Source organism: Zalophus californianus, chromosome 7 (genome assembly GCF_009762305.2).
Source record: "Zalophus californianus isolate mZalCal1 chromosome 7, mZalCal1.pri.v2, whole genome shotgun sequence".
In the NCBI taxonomy this organism is placed as follows: domain Eukaryota; kingdom Metazoa; phylum Chordata; class Mammalia; order Carnivora; family Otariidae; genus Zalophus; species Zalophus californianus.
The window spans coordinates 36,070,146-36,096,401 of NC_045601.1; the positions used below are offsets into that span (position 1 = coordinate 36,070,146).

Sequence of the window (26,256 nt, forward strand, 5' to 3'; positions counted from 1 at the left end):
CAGAGGCCCAGAGAGAGGTAGGTGTAGGGGCCCCACAGATGCATGTTGTCACTGGAATAATTCCCATGAATCTGGGGTGCATGGTGGATGGCAATGAGGAGCTAAGCGCGTAAAAACAAGACAAAACCAAAAACCACCCATTTACAATTGCACCCAAAACCATATGATACCTAGGAATAAATCTAACCAAAGAGGCAAAGGATCTGTACTCAGAAGACTATGAAATACTCATGAAATAAATTGAGGGAGACACAAAGAAATGGAAAAACTTTCCATGCTCATGGATTGGAAGAACAAACATTGTGAAGATGTCAATGCTACCTAGAGCAATCTACACATTCAATGCAATCCCCATCAAAATACCATCCACTTTTTTCAAAGAAATGGAACAAATAATCCTAAAATTTGTATAGAACCAGAAGAGACCCCGAATAGCCAGAGGAATGTTGAAAAAGAAAAGCAAAGCTGGTGGTATCACAATTCTGGACTTCCAGCTCTATTACAAAGCTGTCATCATCAAGACAGTATGGTACTGGCACAAACACAGACACATAGATCAATGGAACAGAATCGAGAGCCCAGAAATGGACCCTCAACTCTATTGTCAACTCATCTTTGACAAAGCAGGAAACAATGTCCAATGGAAAAAAGTCTCTTCAACAAATGGTGTTGGGAAAATTGGACAGCCACATGCAGAAGAATGAAACTGGACCGTTTCCTTACACCACACACAAAAATAGACTCCAAATGGTTGAAAGACCTAAACGTGAGACAGGAGTCCATCAAAATCCTAAAGGAGAACACAGGCAGCAACCTCCTCGACCTCAGCCGCAGCAACTTCTTCCTAGAAACATCGCCAAAGGCAAGAGAAGCAAGGGCAAAAATGAACTATCGGGACTTCCTCAAGATAAAAAGCTTTTGCACAGCAAAAGAAACAATCCACAAAACCAAAAGACAACCAACAGAATGGGAGAAAATATTTGCAAATGACATATCAGATAAAGGGCTAGTATCCAAAATCTATAAAGAACTTATCAAACTCAACACCCAAAGAACAAATAATCCAATCAAGAAATGGGCAGACGACATGAACAGACATTTTTCCAAAGAAGACATCCAAATGGCCAACAGACACATGAAAAAGTGCTCAACATCGCTCGGCATCAGAGAAATCCAAATGAAAACCTCAATGAGATACCACCTCACACCAGTCAGAATGGCTAAAATTAACAAGTCAGGAAACAACAGATGTTGGCGGGGATGCAGAGAAAGGGGAAACCTCCTACACTGTTGGTGGGAATGCAAGCTGGTGCAACCACTCTGGAAAACAGTATGGAGGTTCCTCAAACAGTTGAAAATAGAGCTACCATACAATCCAGCAATTGCACTACTGGGTATTTATCACAAAGATACAAATGTAGGGATCCGAAGGGGTACATGCACCCCAATGTTTATAGCAGCAATGTCCACAATAGCCAAACTGTGGAAAGAGCCAAGATGTCCATTGACAGATGAATGGATAAAGAAGATGTATATATATACAATGGAATATTATGCAGCCATCAAAAGGAATGAGATCTTGCCATTTGCAGTGATATGGATGGAACTGGAGGGTGTTATGCTGAGTGAAATAAGTCAATCAGAGAAAGACATGTATCATATGACCTCACTGATATGAGGAATTCTTAATCTCAGGAAACAAACTGAGGGTTGCTGGAGTGGGGGGGGTGGGAGGGATGGGGTAGCTGGGTGATAGACACTGGGGAGGGTATGTGCTATGGTGAGCGCTGTGAATTGTGCAAGACTGTTGAATCACAGATCTGTACCTCTGAACAAATAATGCAATATATGTTAAGAAAAAAAAAGGAAGATAGCAGGAGGGGAAGAATGAAGGGGAGTAAATCGGAGGGGGAGATGGACCATGAGAGACGATGGACCCTGAAAAACAAACTGAGGGTTCTGGGCGGGGGATGGGTTAGCCTGGTGATGGGTATTAAAGAGGGCACGTTCTGCGTGGAGCACTGGGTGTTCTGCACAAACAATGAATCATGGAACACTACATCAAAAACTAATGATGTAATGTATGGTGATTAACATAACAATAAAAATAAAAAAAAAACAGTGTTGGCTGGTCCTGGAGGCGGGGGATGGCTGCGAGGATGGTTTTGAAGTTTGGGCCTGGAAGAGGTTGGAGGGTGGTCCGAGGCTGGAAGAAGGGGTAGCCTCGGATTTGTTCCCCGATCCCCCCACACTATTGTAGCCAGAGATGGACCCCCAGGAACCCCCATCACAGGGCTACACCCAGAATAGCATTGGAGAATCTTTAGCCATTATCTCTTGAAATACTGCTTCTCCCTCTATGCCGTCTCTCCTTTCATGTTACGTTGCAGTGTACACATAAGACCTTTTCACTATGGCTTAAATGTCTCTTCTATTCTTAATGTTGAATTCTTTTTATCTCTCTGTTAATAGAGAATATTTTCTTCTTTCCTGTATCCAGTTAAGAACCTCTCTTACTATATGTCCAGTTTGCAGTTAAATCCAACTATTGAATTCTTAATTTCAGTTATTGTTATTTTTCAATTCCAGAATTTCATTTGATACTTTTAATAGATGGCTGTTCTCTACTGAAATTCTCCTTCTTGTCTTCTAGTTTCCAACATGTTAATCAAAATTATTTTAAGTTGCATGCCTCATAACTCCATATCTGAGCTTTTTAAATCATTAAATTCTAGACATTGTGTTTAAAATATTATAGAAGTTCTGGTTGCTTTTCCCCAGTGGCAAGGTTGACTTTTGCTTTTGTCCTGCAGCTCAAATGGGTCAGATCACCAATCCAGTCAGGGGTTGAGCTAACTTTGATCTGGGCATCAGAATTTATAAGGCCTATTTATTGTCAACGCTTTCTTTTGGGGAGTAGCCTTCAGGGGCTCCAGCTGAAAACACAGGGTATTTCCCGGAGCTCCTTCCTCCCCTTTAGCAGGGCCTGTTTTCCCACCAATGAGACCACCAGAAAGTGCTGCTTGGTTTTGTCAGCTTTTTACTGATCACTTTCTAACCGGTGTCATACAATCAACCCTGTACTGGTTTTGAATGGGCAAAACCCTGAAGGGGGAAAAATGTTGCTGAACAACTCATTTCTCTGTTTCCCTGGGTGCCTTGCTAGGCCCAAATTCCAATTTTTATCTCCCTAGCTATGTGAAACTGCTAAAAATTCAACTTGGCTTCAGTCCCCCTTAACCACCACATATGCTCTGCTTCTCAGGTCCTCTTTTGATGCCAATTATTAATCCACAAATGCCTTGAGAGGAAAAGAGATGTGGAAGGTTGGGTTCCCCTCATCGTGTTTCCCTGCTTTTCTGGTCTGGCCTCTTGAGTCCCGACTGCTCTGATAGCTCTCCTGTTCCCTAAAACAGTAGTGTCAAAAAACCACTCACTTTTCTAGTTGCCGTTGGTTGGAGAGTTGGTAAGATACAAGCTCATAGCCAGAAGCAGAAGTCCTTGAATATTTTTTATTTGCAAATTGATTAATAAATGCTCTTTATGCATTCAGAACATCAATTCTTAATTTGAAGTATGTGTTTTTTTATTTTCTATTTTGTTAAATCTTCTTTTTGATTTATAGACATATTTCCTATGTCTGTCATCAAATCTATTAGTCTTTTCCTTCCATTAATGCTTTAAAAAAATTCTTCCTTACTTTCCCCAGACATTTTTCTATTTTTTCCTTTGTTTTATTTTTATTTAAATCTAATTTTTAAATTTATCTAAACTTTAACTTTGGTGCATAGAATTTTAGGGAACTAACTTATTTAAAAATTATTTAACTATTTGTTGAATAAAACATTTTTCTCTACTGCTTTGGAATGTCACCTTTTTCATATAGGAAATCATTGTTTATACTCTGGTTTGTTTCTGAGCTCTCATTAATCTGATTACTATTGCACTTGTAATTTACTGTTTCAGTTGTTCAACTTTAGTCATCCGTTTTACTACCTGGTGATTCACGTACCTTCTCAATACTTTTCATTTGTCAGTTTTGTCTTGGCTGTTCATGTCAAGAATTCCTTGCCTACAGTGTCAGAAGTGATTTCGATCTAAACTGGTAACAGTGGGGATACAGAGCAAGAACAGAATGAGTGATAGTGAATATAGGGCTTGAGGGATTTGGAGGCCAGAAATAGCCTCTCCCATGGTGTAGCCTTCTGGCTTGGGAAACTGGTAGAATGGTAGTGTCATTAACTAAGATTGGTAATATAAGAGAATCAAATTGTAATAGAAACCGAGGGTCATCTGTTGAAAGAACAGAAGCAGGGGTAGCATAGATAACTCTAAGATATTGGTGATGTTTCAAAAAGGCTTTATTGGTTAGTAGGATAGAAAGTTGGTTTGGGAAAATTAAAAAGCAAAAATAAAAATAAAAAAAGCAAGTGAAGTCTAGCTTGAATAGGTGTGAAATGAAATTGGTTGTGGCACCAGTTCTAAAAGATGTATGATTTTTAAGTCCACAGCAGCCTTTTTTATATGTTTTACAATGTGAGATATGCTATTAGGCTGTAAACAATATTTGCAGCCAATTGAAGAGCCTGAGCTTAGGAGTGCAGGAGGCAGACTGATCAAGTTTGGGAGATTTTTGGGACAAAATAGTTGCAAGTGAGGAAGTAGAAGCTACTAGTGAAAAACCATAAATTCTAGTTTTGTAAAGAAAGAAATGAAGCCAAGTAGATTACTGCAAATGTTAAATATGATTATAAAAGCTAAAAGAGTTTTGTAAGCTCTATATCAAAATAAGGCTGTGTTTTTATTGCTTGGTCATTTATGTCAAGGATATGGTGGAGCTGGGGTGAACCCTGACCCCCTCTGTTTAGCTATACTCTCTGTAGCCTGAAGCTGTAACAGTTTCTCAACAGAGAGCCAAGAGTCCAATTTATAAGGAGAATGTGCAGCTTCTTAGCATCATTCACCTGTATCTATACTAACTAGTCTTCCTTTACTCATCCTTAAAGAGACTTAGAAAATTTTCTGTCAACTTGAGGGATGCCTGAGTGGCTCAGTTGGTTAAGCGTCTGCCTTCTGCTCAGGTCCTGACCCGCATGGGATCCTCATGGAGGCTCCTTGCTCAGCGGGGAGGAGCCTGCTTCTCCCTCTGCCTGGCGCTCCCCCTGCTTGTGCTCTCAATCTCTGACAAATAAATAAATTAAATCTTAAAAAAGAAAAGAAAAGAAAATATCAACTTGAGTTGTATATACTAGGTCTAAAACATTGTTTCAGGTACATACAAAGAATAGGGAGGGAGGAAATTTTTAAGAGATCTGTTTCAACAAGACTTCTCTTGCTTCCTTTGACTTTGGGCATTTCCCTCTCCCTAAAATTTGGACCACAGAATCAGAAATGCAGAATTTTAGCCTGGGAAGAAATTGTTTGATTCACCTGACTCCTACTTTTTTTTTTTTCATTTAATAATTGAGCCAAATGAGGAACAGAGAAGATAAGGCTGAAGTCACCTATACATCAAAAGCAGAGTTAAACCCAGGAAACCCAGTTTCCTTACAACACATTTAGATACTTTCACTATACTGTAGTGATTAGAAAATTCATGTTAACTTATAGGATTAATTTACTGTATCACTTTGCATATTGTGCCACTCCCCCGCCCTCCTTTAAGATTCAGCAAAATTTTTAATGTGGAAGAATAAAAAGTGGTTTCGATCCTCTCTCTTTAGAGTATCAGATTTTCTCAAAAGAGCTGACACAGAGCACTTCTGTAACCAAATTTAATATGAAAGCACTGAGAGTATGCAAATAAGACACAAAGCCAAACTTTAGAAATGAGCTAAAGACATAAAGAATTAACAGGGTGCCATTTTTAAGATTAGACTCTAGTCCTGTATTCCTGTTCTTTTCTGTTTCAAAAAGCCGCAAGCAGCCCTAACTCCAAACAGCCTTGCCAGTGTTGTAGATGCACACCTGGACTGGCAGCAGACAGTGAGCTGCTTAACAACTCTCATATTTTTGGGGCATTGTCTGTTCAAACATGCTCATCCGCCTCCCCATCCTGTTCTGCTTCAGTGTCAGAAGGAAATGAAGCCACAATGAGAACAAAAAGAGCTGTCACACCTTTTGTCCCCTGCCTCCTCCTTCCCTCCTCACAGTCCTCCCCACATAGAGCTACTCCACCCTAGTGAGACTCTAGTGTGACATTCTTGCCTGCCTGAAGGAGGAATGACCAGCAGGGACAACAGCTGCAAACAAGTGACAGCCAGAAGGCAGGAGCTTTTATAAGTGCCTGGATTGCACAAGACCCAAGCCAGAGTAATGGCATTGTCGCTGGAAGAATTTGTTCACTCCCTTGACCTCAGGACCCTTCCCAGGGTCCTAGAAGTCCAGTCAGGCATCTATTTTGAAGGTAAGCACCCTCCTATCTCTTGGCTGGCTAGAAAGTGCTTATAAGGTATGCATTCTTGGGAATTGGAGGGGGAAATTTTAATAGAAAATATATGAGTCCCATTGAAAGAAAGGTAATCACAAAAGAGGGGAAAGTAATTAACTGACAAATGGTTACAATCCAAGAGTGCTAGAGAGAAGAAACTAGATAGGACTCCAGGGTAGGTAGGGAAAAGGAATTGTGTGAAGCTTTTTGAGGTTTTTTATAGGCCTTCAAACAATCCAACATGAATGGTGAATTATTTCTCTCTTTGAAATAGGTTATACTCCAGGAGTGAAAAGTTACTATCCATGTTTATGTTTCTAGAATATAAAAAATAAAATTTAGTGTTTTTTTTCTTTAAACAAAAACAACTATTAAAAACACAGTGTTTAGAAAGAAAAACTAACCCAACTCTTAAACACTTCGCAATGTTTACGCCAACGTTTCTCTCACTTATTCTGTAGTGGCCTAACTCCTCTAATTCCTTAAATAATGACATTCTTATTTGAAGGTATAGGAATTAATATCTACTAATCACAAGATAATTTTTAAGAATCTATGTTGAAAAGTCAGAGTTCAACTAAGATTCTTGAGTAATCTTAGTGTGTTTTGAGGCGACTTACTATGTTAATTCAGTAAAAGAATGTTAAAGCCTACAAAATAGACCCTAAAATCTTTAAGGAGTGAGTTTGAATACATGCAAGACAAAGAGTTATTTTCTAGGAAAAAACATATTTCTGGTCACAAGAGTGGTAGAATTAGATCCAGAAGAACTACTGAGAAATTAAGTTAAATAACTGTTGGTAGGCACATCTTTCCTGTTCAGAGACAAAATAATATTTTAGATATTATATTATGAAATAAAGGTTGACAAATGTCAGATCTAGTTCATACACACATACACTCACCTGCTGTCATCATCAGCTTAACATAGGGTTTTGTTTAATTCATTTGTAAATTGATTATCTGGAATCAGACTATATTTTTCCATGTATACCATATTATGAAATGCATCTTTGTTCCTAAGCCAGCCCCACATCATTTTTTTTGTTTCATGGTTTGTGCTTTTGAAGCTTTGCATAAGAAGTTACAAAGATATTTTTCTTTATTATTGTATATCAACTTTACAGTTTTATATTTCTCATTTAGTTTTTAATCCACTTGGAAGACACTTTGTGATGCAGTGTAGAGGGATCCAATTTTAGATTTTTCCATATAATAAACCTAATTTCCCAGTACCATTTACTAGGTAGTCATCCTTTCCCGATTGGTTTGTGTCGCTACTTTAAATCATAGTATGTGCTCACATCTGGATTAGTCTGTCTCTGAAATATTTCTTCTATTCCACTGGTCTATTTTTCAGTTGTGCCCAAATCACCCTATGTGTGTAACAATGGTTCCAGGCTAAGTGTTAAAATATATTTCATGGATAGACCAGTTCCTTGTTTTTACTCCTTTTTTCTAAGTTGACTTAGCCTTTCATAGGCCTTTTAATTATGTTTTCAAAGAAGTTAATTTGTTACTTAAGAAATCCTACTACGATTTGCATCAGATTGTATTGAGTTTATAGATTAACTTGAGAAAAATTGACATTTTTATGTTAAGTCTTACAAAAGAAGATAGCTTATCTCTCCATGTGTTCTGACCATCTTCATTCTTTAATACTTTACTACTGTGTTATACTTCAGTTAAGAGAAAAGAATGTTCAGTTTGATGAGTTTTCACAAAGTAAACACATTTATATAACCAACACTCAAGTCAAGAAATAGAAAATTGCAAATATTCTAAAAGCCCCAGTTTGTGCCTTTTCTCAATCATTATCCACCATCTTCCCCAAAGGTAACAATTATCCTGACTTTTGTCCATTTATGAGCTTTACATAAATAAAAAATTATAGTATGTATTCTTTTTTGGTTGGCATATATTTTCAACATTATCTTTGTAAAAATCAATCCATGATGTTCTATATAGCTTATTCATTTCAGTGTGTATTTCAATATTCTCTTGGTTAACTATACCACAATTTATTTATCCATTCTATTGCTAATGGGCATTTGGATTATTTCCAGTTTGGAGCTGTTACCAGTAACGTTGTCATGAACATTCTTGTATAAGTGTGTTCATATGTCTCTACATAGGTGTTCACATGTCTATGCATTTAGTTGGCTATATAAATAAGTGGAATTGCCATGTCATATGGTATGTGTATGTTCAGGCTTGATAGATAATGTAAAACAAGTTTTCAAAGTAGTTATACTAATTTGCATTCCCACCAGCAGTGTATGTATGGGAGTCCCAATTAATCCATATCTTTGGCAATACTTGATGTTATCAGTCTTCATAATTGCAGTTATTCTGGTAAGAGTATAATGGTAGCTCATGGTTTGAGTTTGCATCTCCCTGGTGACTAATGAGATTGGTCACCTTTTCATATGTTTCTTGACCTTTTGGAAATGTTGTTTTATTTTTTTAAGGATTTTGTTTTTTATGTAAGCTCCACAGTCAGTGTGGGGCTCAAACTCACAGATCCGAGATCAGGAGTTGCAAGCTCCACTTACTGAGCCATGTGCCCCCAGAAATGCTGTTTTATGAAGAGAGCATTCATGTTTCTTGCTCATTTCTTTATTGGATTTTACAACTTCTTATTATTGATACAAACACACACACACACACACACACACACGTATGTATATATGTATATATATATATAGGGGGTCCTGACCTTCTTGTCAGTTACTTGTGTTGCAAATGTCCTCTCTTAGTCTATAGATTGACACTTCATTTTTTAAATGGCAGCTTTTGATGAATGGAAGTTTTTAATTTTAGTATTAGTATAGTCATTTTATAATTATTTTCCTTTTTGTGTGTTGTCAGAGATTTTCTTTACCTTAAGTTCATGAAGATATTGTCTTAGCATCTATTCCATTGCTTACTCCCTCCTTTAGATCTAGAATTGATTTTTTTTGTATATGATTTGAGGTTGAGATCAGTGTTTATTTTTTCTTTTATAGATCCAATTGGTGCAGTGACTTTGATTGAAAAACTGCCTTTTTCCTACTGCCTTACTGTGCTACATGAGTCATAAGCAGTGTCCATACATGTGTGGTCTCTTTCCATAGCTTCTATTCTGTCCCATTCAACTAATTGCTATCCTTACATTAATTTCATGCTATCTTAATTAATGCAGGTTTGGAACAATACATAATTTATATTATATTATATATGATAATATGCTGCAAAAGCTGTGGTTCTCAAACTTGGATGCACATGAAACACCTGGAAAATATAAAAAATCTCGATGCTGGATCTCTCCTCAAAGATAAGGATTTAATTATATAAGAAATAAGGTATCCCCATCAGGTTTTGAAAGATATTCCTGATGATTAGAATAGGGAGCCAAATTTGAGAATTATACTGTAGAGTAAGTTCTTCCAGTTTATTATTCTCCTTCAAGTTGGGCAGTTTGAATTTTCATATACATTTTAGAATTAACTCATAAACTTTCACAAAATCTTCTTGGCATTTTGCTTAGCGATGCCTTGGTTTAGAGAGAATTGGCATCATTTTAAATTATGTCTTCTGACCCATAAACCTGGTATAGCTATCTAGTTATATAGATCTCTTTTCATTTTCTAGCTTTTGTTTGTGGAGTTCTTGTACTTCCTTTTATTCTTAATTTGATTTTTTCATTCCATTTTAAATAATATCTTTTGAAACTTTCATTTTCTCTTTGTTATGTTTGTTGAATTCTAAAAATAATATCCTTAGATTATTTTGGATTTGTTATGTACACATTTATGTATTATATGAATATTGATGGATCTCATTTCTTCCTTCCAATTATTGTATTTTTTTTCCTCAGTTAAGGAACTGACTAGTGCTTCTACTGTAATACTGAATAGGAGTAATGATTAAAAAAACCCTCCCTATCTCATTCACAACCACAGAGAGATTTCAATAATTCATCTTGAAGTATGTTTTAAGTTAAATAAGTTTCTAGTTTTCTGATAATTTTTAAAAATCATGAATGTATGTTTAATTTAACACACATTCTTTCAGTGACTTTTGTGATGATTATATGTTTTTTATATTGATTGATTTTTAAAATGTTGAATAAGCCTTTTCCCTGTGGAATAAAACCAATCTGGTCCTATAACACTAAATTTGGTTTACTAATTTTTTTTCTTTTAGGATTTTTGTATCTCTTTTAGAGAATTAAATCAGCTTACAATGTTTATTTCTTGTAATATCTTAGCCATGTTTTTGTACTGAGTTATGTTGAACTTAATAGAATTTCTTGGATAGTCTTTTTCTAATCTTCTAAAAATATGCAAATTTACTGTTTCTTCTCATTTAAATATTTAGGAGACTTCCAAATGAAGCGATTCTGAGCTGGGATTTCTAATATAGAGATCTTTTAATTATGACTTCAGATTTTTAAATAATAAGGTCTTCGTATCTATGAGCATAGTTTCTCTCATTAAAACAAAAACAAAAAACCCATCTAGATAAGGTATTAGAGTCCAATAAAATGTCTTCTAGACTAGTTCCTAGAATGCACACACATAAACATGTATATATGTATTGCTATATTGACTGATGATCATATTTCTTCTGTTTTCTCATTGACTTATCACTGACATAGAGGAATCAAGTAAATTATCAATAGTACCGATGAACTCTCTTATTAATTCTAATAGTTTATCTTTTTTATTTCATTGGTTTTCCTAAAACCCTGTAGATATTGATATCATTAGAAAGTATCAAGAGATACATCCCTTTCCTACTATGTTTTACAAAATTTTCTTCCCCCTTACCTTTATAGTGTAGTCCAGGGCCTCCAGTACTATAGAAGCAATAATGGAAATCCTTGTCTAATTCCTAATCATAAAGGAAATACATCAAAAATTCTTTCTTTAAGCGTTAGGTTCTGAAATTGGTATTTAACCTTCACTAAATTAAGGAAGTTTTCATCTATTCCTTGCTTTCTAGGTGTTTTCATAATAAATAGATATTGAACTCAATGAATATTTTTTCTTCATTGATTAAGATAATAATGTACTTTAGTTCCTTTAGTCTGTTAATGTACATTACCTTTAAAGAATTTTTGAGTTGAGGGGCACTTGGGTGGCTCAGTCAGTTAAATGTCTGACTCTTGGTTTCCACTCAGGTCATGAGCTCAGGGTCCTGAAATCTAGCCCTGCATGGGGCTCCTTGCTCAGTAGGGAGTCGGCTTGAAGATTCTCTCTGCCCCCCTCCCACTTGCATGCCCACTCATGTGCACACAGACTCTCTCTCTCTAAAAAATAAAATAAATCTGGGGCACCTGGGTGGTGCAGTGAGTTAAGCATCTGCCTTTGGCTCAGGACATGATTTCAGGGTCCTAGGACCAAGTCCTGCATTGGGCTCCATGCTCAGCGGGGAGCCTGCTTCTCCCTCTCCCTCTGTCTGCTGCTCTGCCTGCTTATGCACGTGCTCTCTCTCTATCAAATAAATAAATGTAATCTAAAAAATAAATGAATAAAATTAATCTTAAAAAAAAGGATTTTGGGGATGCCTGGGTGAATCAGTTGGTTAAGCATCTGCCTTCCACTCAGCTCATGATCCCAGGGTCCTGGGATGGAGTCCTGCATGGGGCTCCTAGCTCAGCGGGGAGCCTGTTTCTCCCTTTGCCCCTCCCCCCTCACTCATTCTCTTTCTCTCTCTCTCTGACAAATAAATAAAATCTTTAAAAAAAAAGAATTTTTGAGTTGAAGAATCCTTTCATATTACATATACATTTTCAAAATACAATTGTAGAAGTCTGATATTTAAGATTTTTGCATTTAATCATATTTGAAATGAGCCAATAAATTCATCTGTTTTCAATTCAAGGCAACACTAGCTTCCTAAAATTAGCTAGAGAGATTTTTGTTGTTTTCTATTTTCTGGGTAATTAAAAAAAAAAAGTTTCTGAATTTTTCCTTATAATTTGTTAGAATTCTCCTATAAGAACTATTGACCGACCACAGAATTTTTTGGAGGACAATCTGAATTTGGTTTTGTTGTTATGTCCTCTTCTTTTGCTTCTTTCATAGATTTCTGACTTGATTTTCATTATTTTTCTTTCTTTTGTTTCTCTTTTTGCTCCCTTGCTTGTTCTCTAGTATCCTAGGTTGAATCAGTAGTCATTTTAAAGACATTTTTGATTCTCTTGATTATAGTGTAAAACTAATTTTTCCTCTAAGTATTTCTTTGTTTCTTGTGAATTTTGTCAGGTAGTATTTTCTCTATTATGCAGTTCACAGTTTATTTCTTTTAAACCAATGACTATTTTATTTATTTACTGATAATATGGGATTTCTTTTTTTTTAATTAATTAATTACATTTTTTACGTAGTGTTCCATGAGTCATTGTTTGCATATAACACCCAGTGCTCCATGCAGAACGTGCCCTCCTTAATACCCATCACCGGGCTAGCCCATCCCCCCACCCATCTCCCCTCTAAAACCCTCAGTTTGTTTCTCAGAGTCCATAGTCTCTCATGGTTTGTCTCCCCCTCCAATTCACCCCCCCTTCATTAGCACTCACCATAGCACATACCGTCCCCAAAATCTATCACCCAGCCGCCCCATCCCTCCCACCCCCACCACTCCAGCAACCCTCAGTTTGTTTCCTGAGATTAAGAATTCCTCATATCAGTGAGATCATATGATACTTGTCTTTCTCTGATTGACTTATTTCGGTTAGCATAATACCCTCTAGTTCCATCCATGTTGTCGCAAATGCCAAGATTTCGGGGTTTTTTTGATGGCTGCATAATGTTCCATTGTTAATATGGGATTTCTTTAGCTATTTAGCTATTCTTAGCTTTTCTTTTGATTGTAATTAATAATTTTGTTGTATGTTGTTAGAAAACAATAGTCTGCATTATATTGTTTCTTTGAAATTGATTAAGGCTTCCATTACTTTATGGTATGAAGCATATCCTATTTTGGAAGTATTTCACATGTGTTCAAAGAAAGCATATGTTTTGTTGTTTGGTATAACATTTCTCTGTATATACCAAGTAGCTTGAGTTTTTAATTGTTTTATTTGGATCTTGCTCTCACTGCGTATTTTTCATCTGCTTTATCTGTCATTTTCTGAAAGGATTATATAAAAGAAATCCTTCAACAGTTCATTTATCTAGTTCATTCCTCATTTCTGTCTTTTATTTTTGAGGTTGAGTTGTTGCATGTGCTTATGTTAATGAGGGTTAATCTTCTTACTCTTATTTTTATCATCCTTTTTCCTATATGATTTTTTTATTACGTTCTATTTTGTTAGATAATAATAATCTCCAGTTTTCTTTTGGAATATCTACTTTCAATATTTTGGGGTCTCTTGTTTTTAGTGCAGGGAAACATATTCTTTATCTTCTTTTTGCTTCTTCTAATAGTGTAGAAAGTGGAACCAGGTTTTGCCCATCCCGTGGTTATGACTCCATGACAGGAGATTTTGGGGGAAGGGAGGTTTGAGGGAACTTGAGAAAGGCTGACATGAAGTTCTGTAGTAGTGGTTTCAATGCTCCCAACTTAACCACAGTAATAATAGGCAGGATAATACTCTAATAACATGCTGCTCATATTAAATTACCCTATTGATATGAAGCATAAAACTGGGTTAAAAATTCAAGACTCTGCCTGCTAGCTATCACAAATGAAAGATGATTTCACAGTCAACTTATAATGTTCGACATTTGCTTTGTCCCTCTCTCAAGAAAAATAGGCTTCGTCATAACCCTGAAGATTGATATGAAGATTAATTAAACGATTTTATGTAAAATATTTAGCAAAATGGCCCATAGATATCTTACAGGAAATCTTAACTATTATTATGATTACCATAATGGTGGTATAGAATGAGGAAAACTGATCAGCAATTTCTAAAAAGTAAAATAAAACTAGTTTGAATTCTACTGCTGTTACATGTACCAACATAAATTAAATATGGAGAAAAAACATTAAAAGTTAAAACATTAACAAAAAAACACTCAGAAAAACCATAAAAGAATATATTAAACTAGGGATTTTAAAAAATGAAAAATTGAACTTGTGAAATAGAAAAATTCCTTAATAAAAAATACATAAATGTGTATAAAAATCATTAAATAATAATAAACAATAATGAATAAAAATTTTAAAATGGAAAAATATGTAAAAGGCAATTCACATGCCAGAAATTATAAAATTTTTTCAAATTTATTAACCATAAAATGCAAATAAATAATAAATCATTCTTAATCACCTCTTAGATCACAGGTATTAAAAAGATTCACAAAACTTGTACGCAAGAATGTACAGAAATGAGAGGAGGCATGATCAGTGGGTATGTAAACCATTACAGACTTTCTAGGAATCAATTGAGCAATATGTGTCAACATATAATGTGTTTAAACATCTGACCTCTAGAAATTAACTTAAAATATAATTACAAATAGCAAGAATAATGATTTACTACAATGATCATAGCAGCATGTTTTACAGAGAAGCATCAAGTGAGCCTCAGCATGGAATAGCGTATATAAATTACAATAATATTGATCAGGCATTGTTCAACAAGCTAGAATTACAGTGGGGGAAAAACACAAAGCCCCTATCCTATTGGAGCCTATAGTACAATGAATAGGACAAATGACCAACAAATGATTGATTTAAAATATTTACAAGTGCCATGAAAAACTAAGTAGATAGAAAGTAAACTGAGGCAGACAGAAGGGATGAGTTTTTGATAGGATGATTAAGGCAGGTATCTCTGATGAGATGAAATTTGAGTAGGGGCCAGAATAAACTGAAGAAATAAGCCCTTGAGCATATCTGGAAGAACATTCCCGCAGAGGACAGAGCAAGAGCAAACCACATAATGGCTTTCTTCCTCTAATTGGGCAACTCAGAGAAAGCCAGTGAGAAAGAAGCAGAGCAGCTGAGGGGAGGATGACGTGAGATGAGGCTGAGGACGTGAGGAGACACAGATTTTGCAGGCCTTGAAGGCTCTAGCTATACATAATATACTGCTGGGTGGGGAAGCCACTCTAAAGAACTGATTTAGGAGCAGAGGCCTGAGTGATGAGAAGCAACTAGCCAAGAAAAGATCTAGAAGATGAGTGTTCCAGACAGACTGAAAAGCTAGTATAAACATTGGGAGACCAAAAAGAGCTTAGTCTGAGGAGGAGAAAAATACTCCTGTCACCTCGAACATATAGAAGAACCTCATAAGAGAAGATAGATGTTTGTGCCTTTGACAGAGTGGCTGTGGAGACCAGGGGAAGAGAGCTTCAGTGGAGATTGGAAAAGTTCTGTAATGGTCATGTGACATGTAAAAATCTGGTTATCCACGTAGAAATTTCAAGTAGACAACTGAAAAGCCAGTTTTGGCCACAGAGTGAGCTCATGGCTGGAACGCCCCATCTGTGACTTCAATGATCAGGACTTTATTGATCACAAACTTCACCAGTTAAAAAAAATGAGCATGTACCCTTATTATATGTATTTCTTTATTGATATTTATGGTCATTCTAAAACATACACAGTAATACAAATTTTAAGAGAATAAAGATAAAATTAATAGTATGTACTATATATAATATATACCTAGAGCAGATTTTCATTAGTGTTGGTGGCTATCAATCTACATGTGAAATGATCTTATTAATCTGATTTTGGTAGTTTCTTTAGATAGCAATTGTATGCAGCTGATGACAAGTTTGTACTAGGAATAGATGTGTCACTGGGCCATTTTCTTCTTGATAGGCTCTGTAGTCTTCAGTTCTCAAGTGTCTTTGTGAGCATCTTGCAAAGTTATTGTCTATTTTGTGAGAGTTAGTGTAGTTAAAATTAGATTATAACAATTCTTAAATCAACTTAACTTGATGCATATAAAATCCATTATATGGAAGTATTGTAAGTAAATGAATGATTAGGACAATTATTTTTTTAAATTTTAGTTCCGGTATAGTTAACATACAACGTTAGTTTCAGGTGTACAATACAATGATTCAACAGTTTCATATATTACTCAGGGCCCATCAAGATAAGTGTACTCTTAAACCCCATCACCTATTTCACCCATCCCTCCACCCACCTCCCATCTGATAACCATCAGTTTGTTCTCTAGAGTTAAAGAGTCTGCTTTTGGGTTTGTCTCTCTCTTTTTTCCCCCCTTTGTTCATTTGTTTCTTAAATTCCACATATGAGTAAAATCATATGGTATCTGTCTTTCTCTGACTGACTTACTTTACTGTCTAGATCCATCCATGTTGTTGCAAATGGCAAGATTTCATCCCTGAAACCTGAATAGTATTCCATTGTACATATACCACATCTTCTTTATACCACATTTACCTATTGATGGACACTTGGGCTGCTTCCATATCTTGGTCATTGTAAATAATGCTGCCATAAACATAGGGGTGCATATATAACTGTTCGAATTAGTGTTTTTGTATTCTTTGGATACAATTGCACCCAGCAGTGCAATTACTGGATCATAAGGTAGTTATATTTTTAACATTTTGATGAACTTCCATACTGTTTTCCACAGTGGCTGTACCAGTTTGCTTTCCCACCAGCAGTACACAATGATTCCTTTTTCTTGATTAGGACAGTTCTTTTAACTCTTATTTTTTGGAATTCCCAATCTTACTTAGTATAATGTAGATTATATGTGTCATGTGACCATTTGATGTAGGAATAAACTAGGATTTTTTTAATAGTAAATATTAGTAAAGTTTAAAATTAAATGTTAGAGGGGTGTCTGCCTGGCTCAGTCAGAAAAGCATACAGCTCTTGATCTCAGGTTTGTGAATTCAAGCCCCACAATGGGTATAGAGACTACTTAAATAAATAAAACTTAAAAAAAATAAAGTTAAATATTGGAAAACACTTATATTAACTACAGTACAGCTTAATTTTCTTATTTGTTTTATGTAGAAATGAACATGAATTGAAGTTCATATTTTCTTCTCTTAACGCACATCTTTAATACTCTGTGGAGTATGTAGCCTACTTTAGAGATCTGTGTTAGGAGATAACATAATTGCCATCACAAATCCCAGATTAAAGAGCACTGGGTAAACTAGTTCCTGAATAATTATAATTATAGATTACCTGACTTGTGTCATCCTATCATGTTCAATTCTTTGAAAGAATAGTTTATCCCCAATGGAATAGTTTAATCACCATTTATATTCTTTTTATTGAAGAATAAAAAAAATTGGTGTTCATTTATTCCAGTTTCCCCTTTGGAGTACATTATAGGATTGCCACAGGCCTTGCATTGGCCCGTGGAATGAGAGCAGAAGTAATGTGTATCATTGGAAGGAGATGCCTTACAAACCAGTTCATAATTTTACATATTTCATTGTGGTAGACCATGTCAAAATGGAGCCTTTGACATTTTGGGTCCCTAAATGAGTACAATTATTAGATAGCTCACCCTCATCCACCTGTCGTGGACAGGTAGTGGAATAAGATATATACCTTTATTGTTTAAATCTCTTAAGACTTTGAGATTATTTGTTATATGAGCATAAACTTAGCTTTCCTGATTGATAAAGGTTATATTTATTATGATTGGAACTGTACTTATTATCAATTAAAAAAATTAGACATCAGACATACACTGGAGAGAGTCCTGTAATGCCAGGAAAGTTACTTGGTAATAATGCTACTGCATGTTCATGAGAAAGTGAGTTCACCACTCTGTGGTCAGGAAACATTATCTGTTACTTCTTTAACTACTCTCCATGTTGCTAACATTACCGTTTATCACTATTTGCTTCATGTATGTAACCATTTTGACTTAAAAATTTGGCAAAAAAGAAAGTTTGTTTGAATTATGATCATGTTCAGTGAACTGGATATTGAGACAATTTCTTTTTCTGCTTTATAGAAATAGTGCATGCACATGACTGGCAAATTGGAAAATGCAGAAACACAAAATTATCAATAACTTCATCAAACAGAGAAATACTATTAAAATTTTGATGTATTCCCTTCTAACTTTTATGAAATTCTGAGTTAACTTTTAAAAAGAGAAAAATTGATGCCAAAATCCCTTTCCCCGTGTTCTGTTTTTTCCCCGCACAAGCTTCTTGGTTCAAGCCACCATAATTTATTGCCAGAATTATCAAAATATACACTGAATCGGTCTCCCTGCTTCTATTCGTTCATACCTAAAATTTATTCTCAACATAGCATCCAGAGTCACACTTTGAAATTGTACATCTGATTATGCCACTCCTGTTAAAAAGCCTCCAGTGGCTCTCCATTTGTTTTAAAATAAAAACTATTACAATGGGTAATAAGGCCCTATATTTTTTTCTCCTGGCTCCCATTAATTATATGAATTCCTTGTTTACCAGTATTCTAGCCATGCCTGCCTCTTCACTGTTCCTCAAACTTGGGGATGTGCCCCTGACTTAAAGCTTTGCTCATGCTCTTCCCTTGGCCTGGCAAGTTCTTCTACCGAGATGTCACGTTGACTAACTCCTTTATCTGTGAGGCTTACCCTGACCACTCTATTTGATACTGCAAATTTTCCACCTTCCTTCCCTATATTCCCTAGCCTTATTATGTTCTTCATTTTGTTTGTAGCAAAACATCTATCTCTTTCTTACATACTATGTAAATTATTTGTTGTTTATTTTTCCATCTTGTCCTACAAGATTTTTCTTATAGTTTAATTGAGGTAAAATTTTCTAAACTATAAAATTCACCCACTGTAAGTGTACAATTAAATTATTTTTAGTAAAATTTATAGAGTTGTGCAACCACCACTGATTGTAGACCACTTCCATCTCCTCAAAGAAGTCTCCTGGACTCTTTGCCAATAATGGTCGCTTCCAGCCCCAGGCAACCACTCATCTGCTTTCTGTCTATAAATTTGCTTTTCCTTGACATTTCATATAAAATATATACTTTTTTGCCTCTAGCTCTTTTTACTTAGCGTAATGTTTTTGAGGTTCATCCATGTTGTAGCATGTATAGGTATTTTGTTCCTTGTTACTGCTAAATAGTGTTTTATTGTATGGATATACCACCTTTGTTTATCCAACACCCAGTTAAAGGACACTTGTATTATTCCCTTTTGGAGATACTATAAATAATGTATCATTTTACATTTCCATTTATAATATATTAGGATTTCAGTTTCTCCAAAATCTCACCAAAACTTGGTATTGTCTATCTTTTATGTTTTGCCCAATAGTATCTCATTGTAGTTTTAATTTGAATTTTCTTATGACAAATGGTGTTGAACATCTTTTTCCTGTACTTAATAGCAAGTTGTGCTTTTTAAATGAAATATCTCTTCAAATTGTTTGCCCATCTTTAATTGTTTGTCTTCTTGTTATTGAGTTATTTCTGCATACAAAATTATTATTTTTTATATAAAGATGTGTATAAAAATTATTTCTGTATTCTGGAGATACAGTTGCAAATATTTTCTTCCCTTCTGTGGATTGCCTTCTCATTTTCTTAATGTTATCTTTTGAAACAAAAAAATTTTAAATTTTGATGAAGTCTAATTTATCAATTTTTTTTCTTTAGGGCTCATGCTTTTATTCTCATGTTACTAACCCAAGATCACAAAAGCTTCTTCCTATGCTTTGTGTTGGGGGTGCTCCCCAGATGACTTCTAGTTTTGATGATTTTTTTAGAAATACAGAACTCAGTAAAGCTGTCACACTCAGAGTTATGGTATATTGCAGGAAAGGGATACAGATTAAAGTCAGCAAAGGAAAAAAGTATAATATAGGGCAGAGTTCATGAGAAAACAGGCACAAGCTGCCAGCTGTCCTCTCCTAGTGGAGATATATGGAGAACGCTTAATTCTCTTAGCACTAATGTGTCACAACACAAAGTATTTCCAATTTAGGGAAGTTCATCTGTGCCTTCATGTCCAGGGTTTTTATTGGAGCAGTCACATAGGTGTGGAGTATTTGTATAACACACCCTAGCTCCTGAGTGTCCAGCCTTTCCAGAGGTCAAGTGATAGTGTCATCCAGGATCCATGTGAATAAAAACAGGCAGTCACCATAAATCACGTTGTTATCATACACTATCTGGTGTAGTCCAAGAAGCCAGATATACAGAAATATTGTTTTCTGGCAGGATATTCCAAGGACTTAGATTTTATCTCTTAGAAGCCTGTCAAAGGGCTAGTCCTTTCTTTGGAATGTGCAGGGTTTGAGCATTTCAATCCTTTACTGCATAGCTTTCTTTTAGAAAAGGTTTATCTCTTATCTTTACATCTAAAATCCAGTTGAGTTAGCCAGAATTTTCTAAAGACTTAAATTCAAGTAATGGAGGAACAAACCAAATTTCTCCACAGGAACAACTCAGGTAGAAAAGGCTTTCTGTAGTTGAGAGAGGTGAGGGAGTTATTTAAACAGATATCTGGGTGAATGACCCTATAAGCTGAGGGAACATCTTCAGCAGGGACGTATTGGCATATTTCATAAAAAGTGAGAAACCAGTGAGACTGGAAGGAAGGGGAGAGTAATCGGAAATTATATCAGAGGAGAAATTGTGGAGAACCATATAAGGGCCTTTTGGACATTGCAATTTACTCTTGAAAGAATTGGGAACATAGAGGGGTGCCTGGGTGGCTCAGTTGGTTAAGCAGCTGCCTTTGGCCTAGGTCATCATCCCAGGTCCTGGGATCGAGCCCCGCTTCTCCCTCTCCCTGCCGCTCCCCCTTCTTGTGCTCTCTCTCTCTGTTAAATAAGTAAATAAAATCTTAAAAAAAAAAAAAAAAAAGAATTGGGAACACGGAGAAACCAATCTAAATTAGCAAAAACAACTAAAACAATGCTAGAATTCTCCTCTTCACAATGAATTTAGACACCATCACTCTTTGTTTTTCACTTTTTATCGAGAAGGACAATGCTGATGAAACCACACGTTTGCAGAAGTCAGAGCATAGTTTTGCTTCAATGAGTCCATAAATATAATGCTCAAAAGTGTTTGTTATAGCAAATTTTAAATACTGTAAAGATGTTTCTCCCCTTTTGGGTGGTAAAAATTTTAAGAACCATATTTTGAATGTATTAAGTATTTTATTTCTTTCTCCCTCCAAAATGTGTTGAAATCATGGAAATTATTTTGAAGATTACATATCTATCTCTCTTCATTTCTTCCTTCTGTACTTTCTTCCTTCTATAAATGACTAAAGTATGGTTTTTGTCCTTAAGAACTCCATAGGTCAGTAAAAGGAGATTGATTTTTTTAAAATCAGTATTTTCATCAGTATTTTGCATTTTACAATGCAAAAGTTGCTCTACTAGACAAGAACTGTTTTGAGAACACTGGGGAGAACACAACTTACCACCCAAGAAGTCAGAGAACGCTTGACAAGAGGTGGTGGTATTTTTTGCTGGGCCCTGCAGCCTATACGAAAGATGAACAGATAAATAGGTTCTCAGAATGAGAGAAAAGTGCTTAGAATGTTATACAAGTTTGAACATTCAAGATACGGTCCAAGAATAGTTCAGGGAATAGTAAGTAATCAGGTAATTTGTGGACATATTTTGAATGGCTTCTGAACTATAAAAGGGTATTTGAATTTATTCTGTAATCAATAGGAAACTATAAAAAAGATATTACTTTGTAGTGTGTTTTTCTGTTTGCAAAAAAATCAGAAAGGCAAGAAAAATCTCACATCCATGATAGTTTGTCCAGATGTGAGACAAACACCGGAAGTTAAAAGCAGATACAGATATAGGGACTAGACAGAATCCATGGTCTTTTTGGGTAGAATCTTCTGAACTTGAAAATATATGAGAAGCAGTGAGCAAGAAGGAGGAGTTGGTGACAGACCTGAGGCTCCTGGACTAAGTAAATGTGGTAGATGATTAAAAAATATTTAAAGAATTATTACAAGAGCAACAGTGGTTTTGGAGATGGAGGCATGATTCAGTTATAGTCCAATGAGTTTAAAGCTCTTACAGAGGATTCAGGTACAAATGAGCATTTGACCATTAAAAAGTATGTCTGACTTAAAAGGAGTAGTAGACTTGTCAGGTTTATAATTACAAATTTTAAGTGGATGAAAGAAGACTTGTTTTTTCAGGGATTATCCTATAATCCATGTGTCAGGTCCAGAGAAATATGTGGGTCTCAATGAACACCAAGGAGGTATGGACAGAGAAGGAGCCTGTCAAGCCAAACAACAAAAAAATCCCCCCAAACCCTCAAATCCTGTTTGTTGGTGGAGAGGCGGGAAAAAGTAGGGTAGTTCATTGATGAAAAGAAATGATAGAATACTAGATGAAGAGAATGTCAGGGATAAGTGTTTGCTTTCAGCACATGGTTTATGGTAGGTTATTAATTATAACTGTAGCCTTATATACTGAAGATTTATGGGCCAAGCAGTGTGCTATGCCCTTTGTATATAGATTTGGGTGAGTAACCATATATAAATATATTTTATATAGGTGTATGTCTATATATAAGTATATCTAAATATATCTAACACAACATAGATAAATAAATGAAACTAGGGGTGCCTCAGTGACTCAGTCATTAAGCATCTGCCTTCGGCTCAGGTCATAATCCTAGGGTCCTGGGATCAAGCCCCGCATAGGGCTCCCTGCTCGGCAGGAGGCCTGCTTCTCCCTCTCCACTCCCCCTGCTTGTGTTCCCTCTCTCGCTGTGTCTCTCTCTGTCAAATAAATAAATAAATAAATAATAAATAAATAAATAAATAAATAGATGAAACTTTATATATGCTCATCTGTACACAAATTTAGTGTTCATATGTATAAATGTACATATATAATCCTATTTAAATTTTTTAATTCATATTTATAAAAACATTTAATCCTTGGAGGTATCTTGTGAGATCATTATTATTTCCGTTTTCAAGACCACCTTTTTGCCGTATCACCTACCTCTGGCCCAAGGATAAAACTTAAGAGTTTTTTCTTGCTCTGCCCACCACCTGAAGAGTTTCTGAAATTTTGTAGTGAATCCTATCATTACAGACCATTCGTGTTTGTAATAACTTATTACTGATTAATGACTGTGATTGTAATTTGATAAGTATGACATTAAATAATTAACTCTAAAAATGGTTGACTAAGTACACTGAATAATGATACTTAGTGAATTGTGCATTATATGAACATGACTTTTATGGATTTGATGCATATATGAGTTCATATGGCAAAAATTTACACCTGTTTTAATGCCAACATAATTATTTTATGGCTAATTGAAACTAATTTTCTTCAGGCTTACTCAGCTGATGACATGGTAGTAAAATCAAGGCAAATTTGAAAATTATAGCATTGTCTTCAACTTGCATTTATTCATATTTCATGAGCTTTAAGTATTCAGACAAGAAAAACCTTTTTTTCTCTTTTTAATATGTATTCACAACATTGATAGTGGTTCATGTGGACTTAGGAGGAATGAAATTATGTAAAAATCTAATGAAATATGGTCTGCTACATTTTTTAAAAAGAATTTTAGCAAAGTGAAAACAATACCAGTATTTATCTACATAAACGTATACTTACGTATATATTTATTTATATATTTTGAAAAGATTTATTTATTTATTTTAGAGAGAGAGAGCATGTGCACATGAGAGCATGGGGAGGGGCTGGGGGAAAGGGAGAGTGAAAGAATCTCAAGCAAACTCCCTGCTGACCAGGAGCCCGACGTGGGGCTTGATCTCATGATCTCATGACCCCAAGACCATGACCTGAGCTGAAACCAAGAGTTGACACTTAACCATCTGAGCCACCCAGGTGCCCCAGTATATTTATAATTATTTATTAAAGACAATAATTATTTATTTATTACTGAAGTAGAATTTTTCTGCATGTTTGTAACATGTTTTGTTGAGCTTCACAGTTATGAAACTGCTTTGAGATTTAGGACAGCCTAAGTTCACAGATACTGAAAATTGAAAACTTTATATCTGAGCTTTTTTATTTTAACATACTATTTATTTATCTGAGAGAGAGACAGACAGCAGGGAAGAGAGGGAGAAGCAGACAGCCCACTGAGCAGAGAGCCCTGGGATCCTGACTTGAGCTGAAGGAAAATGCTTAACCAACCGAGCCATCCAGGCACCCCTATTATCTGAGCTTTAAAATGAAGTAAAGCTTGTTATATCTCCAAATTTAAAATTGATAATGGTTTATTAAATAAATAGAAATTTGCTCTGTTCCTGCCAGTGGCATATGGTTGGACACTAAAATGACTATCAGAATAGAATTCAGAAAACTTTACTCAGTTTCATTTAAACATATATATTGAAATTATATTTGATAATATGCAAAAATTACATTTGTAGCTACATTCTTTTAGGGTATAATATTGTTTGAAATTATGTCGAATTTTTTTTCTATGAAAACTTTGGAACCATGTTTTGTTATCTCAGACTTGACACTTAAGTTACTGTATAATTTGGTCCCTAGAATGCCTTTAGGCCATACACTGTGGATCAATGAGAAGTTACCCTTTCAGTGTAAATTAAATATTACATTTACAAAAATAAGTATCAAAATATTTGAAGTTTAAAAATGTAAAAGAATTTTTAAAAGTTCAGTGCTTTTTTGTTTGTATGCTTGAATGGAATACTTTCTCCCTAAGATTTAGCTCAAACAGGACTTATTTTAGGAAAAAGTCCTAAAATAGGTACATGAACAACAAACAAAAGCAGCTCAGAAAAGAATAATTTCAGTTGTATTATATACAAAAGCTGTAGAGCAAAATAACTGCCAGAAAATATTTTGTGTTGTTTACTTAAGTGGAGATGTTCCAAAGTGTGGACTTTTTTGTGCAGTGGAGTACATTATTCACACCTGTAGTGGAGTGTTCACACTTAAACATTTCTAACCTATTTATTGTTAAGTACTGACCTTGACTATGGAATACGAAGTTAAAAAATACAATGCTGGCATATGTTTTACATATAATCATATAAATATAGGTTATTCATATGCTTACTTCATTTTGTAAGTATAAAGAAATAACTGAGCAAAAATCAGCCATTTCTTTTTTTTTAAAGATTTCTTATTTATTTATTTTTGAGAGAGACAGAATGAGAGAGAGAGAAAGCACATGGGGGGAAGGGTCAGAGGGAGAAGCAGACTCCCTGCCGAGCAGGGAGCCTGATGCGGGACTCGATCCAGGGACTCGATCCAGGGACTCCACGATCATGACCTGAGCCGAAAGCAGTCGCTTAACCAACTGAGCCACCCAGGCACCCAGTCATTTCTTTATATAAAAATCAGTTAAGTAAAAATTGTATTGTCTGCTAGATTTTCAAATGCCGTGAAATGGGCATTTTGGTTTGGGATATTAATTATCTAAATTTATTTTAATAGGTACAAGTTACTGGTCAATTATTTCACATTGAACAAGATTTACAAAAGGAAAAGAATATCGAACTTTTGCCTTAAGTGTGGTAGTTTATGTTTTTGTATATTATGATACCAATTAATTTTTTTTAGGCACTGCTAAATGACTAGTGCGTAAGTATTGAGAATGAAAGAGAAAATAACCTCAAGTAATGTGTAAAAAACACCTGAAAAATTATTTTTAGAAATGACTTTGATGCAATATCCAAATTCTTGAATTTAATAACTTTACGTTTTAATTGGGAACTCTACTTTGTTTACTCCTAATAAATATTTGGAATCACTGCACTTTTTTAAAACTAAGATTTTAGCAAAATCCATGAGATGAAATTTACTTAAATGAGAAACATATCTTTTTTTCATGAAATAATGCTTTTTAAATGGTAATGAAGTCATTATTTAGCAAGATTTTGTTATTTTAAAGAAAACTAA

The 26,256-nt window shown here is 35.2% G+C and overlaps 1 protein-coding gene across 3 annotated transcripts in view; it reads left to right on the forward strand.

Moving 5' to 3' along the window:
• The first annotated feature begins 6,192 nt into the window (after positions 1 to 6,192).
• The window catches only part of THEMIS (thymocyte selection associated), a 191,593-nt gene continuing 171,529 nt past the window's right edge, over positions 6,193 to 26,256 (forward strand). For all 3 annotated transcript variants that reach the window (XM_027602814.2, XM_027602816.2, XM_027602815.2), the window contains exon 1: positions 6,193 to 6,406. In XM_027602814.2, the coding sequence (XP_027458615.2) occupies positions 6,316 to 6,406 (91 nt within the window). In that variant the 5' untranslated portion in view covers positions 6,193 to 6,315. The remainder of the gene's footprint in view (positions 6,407 to 26,256) is intronic.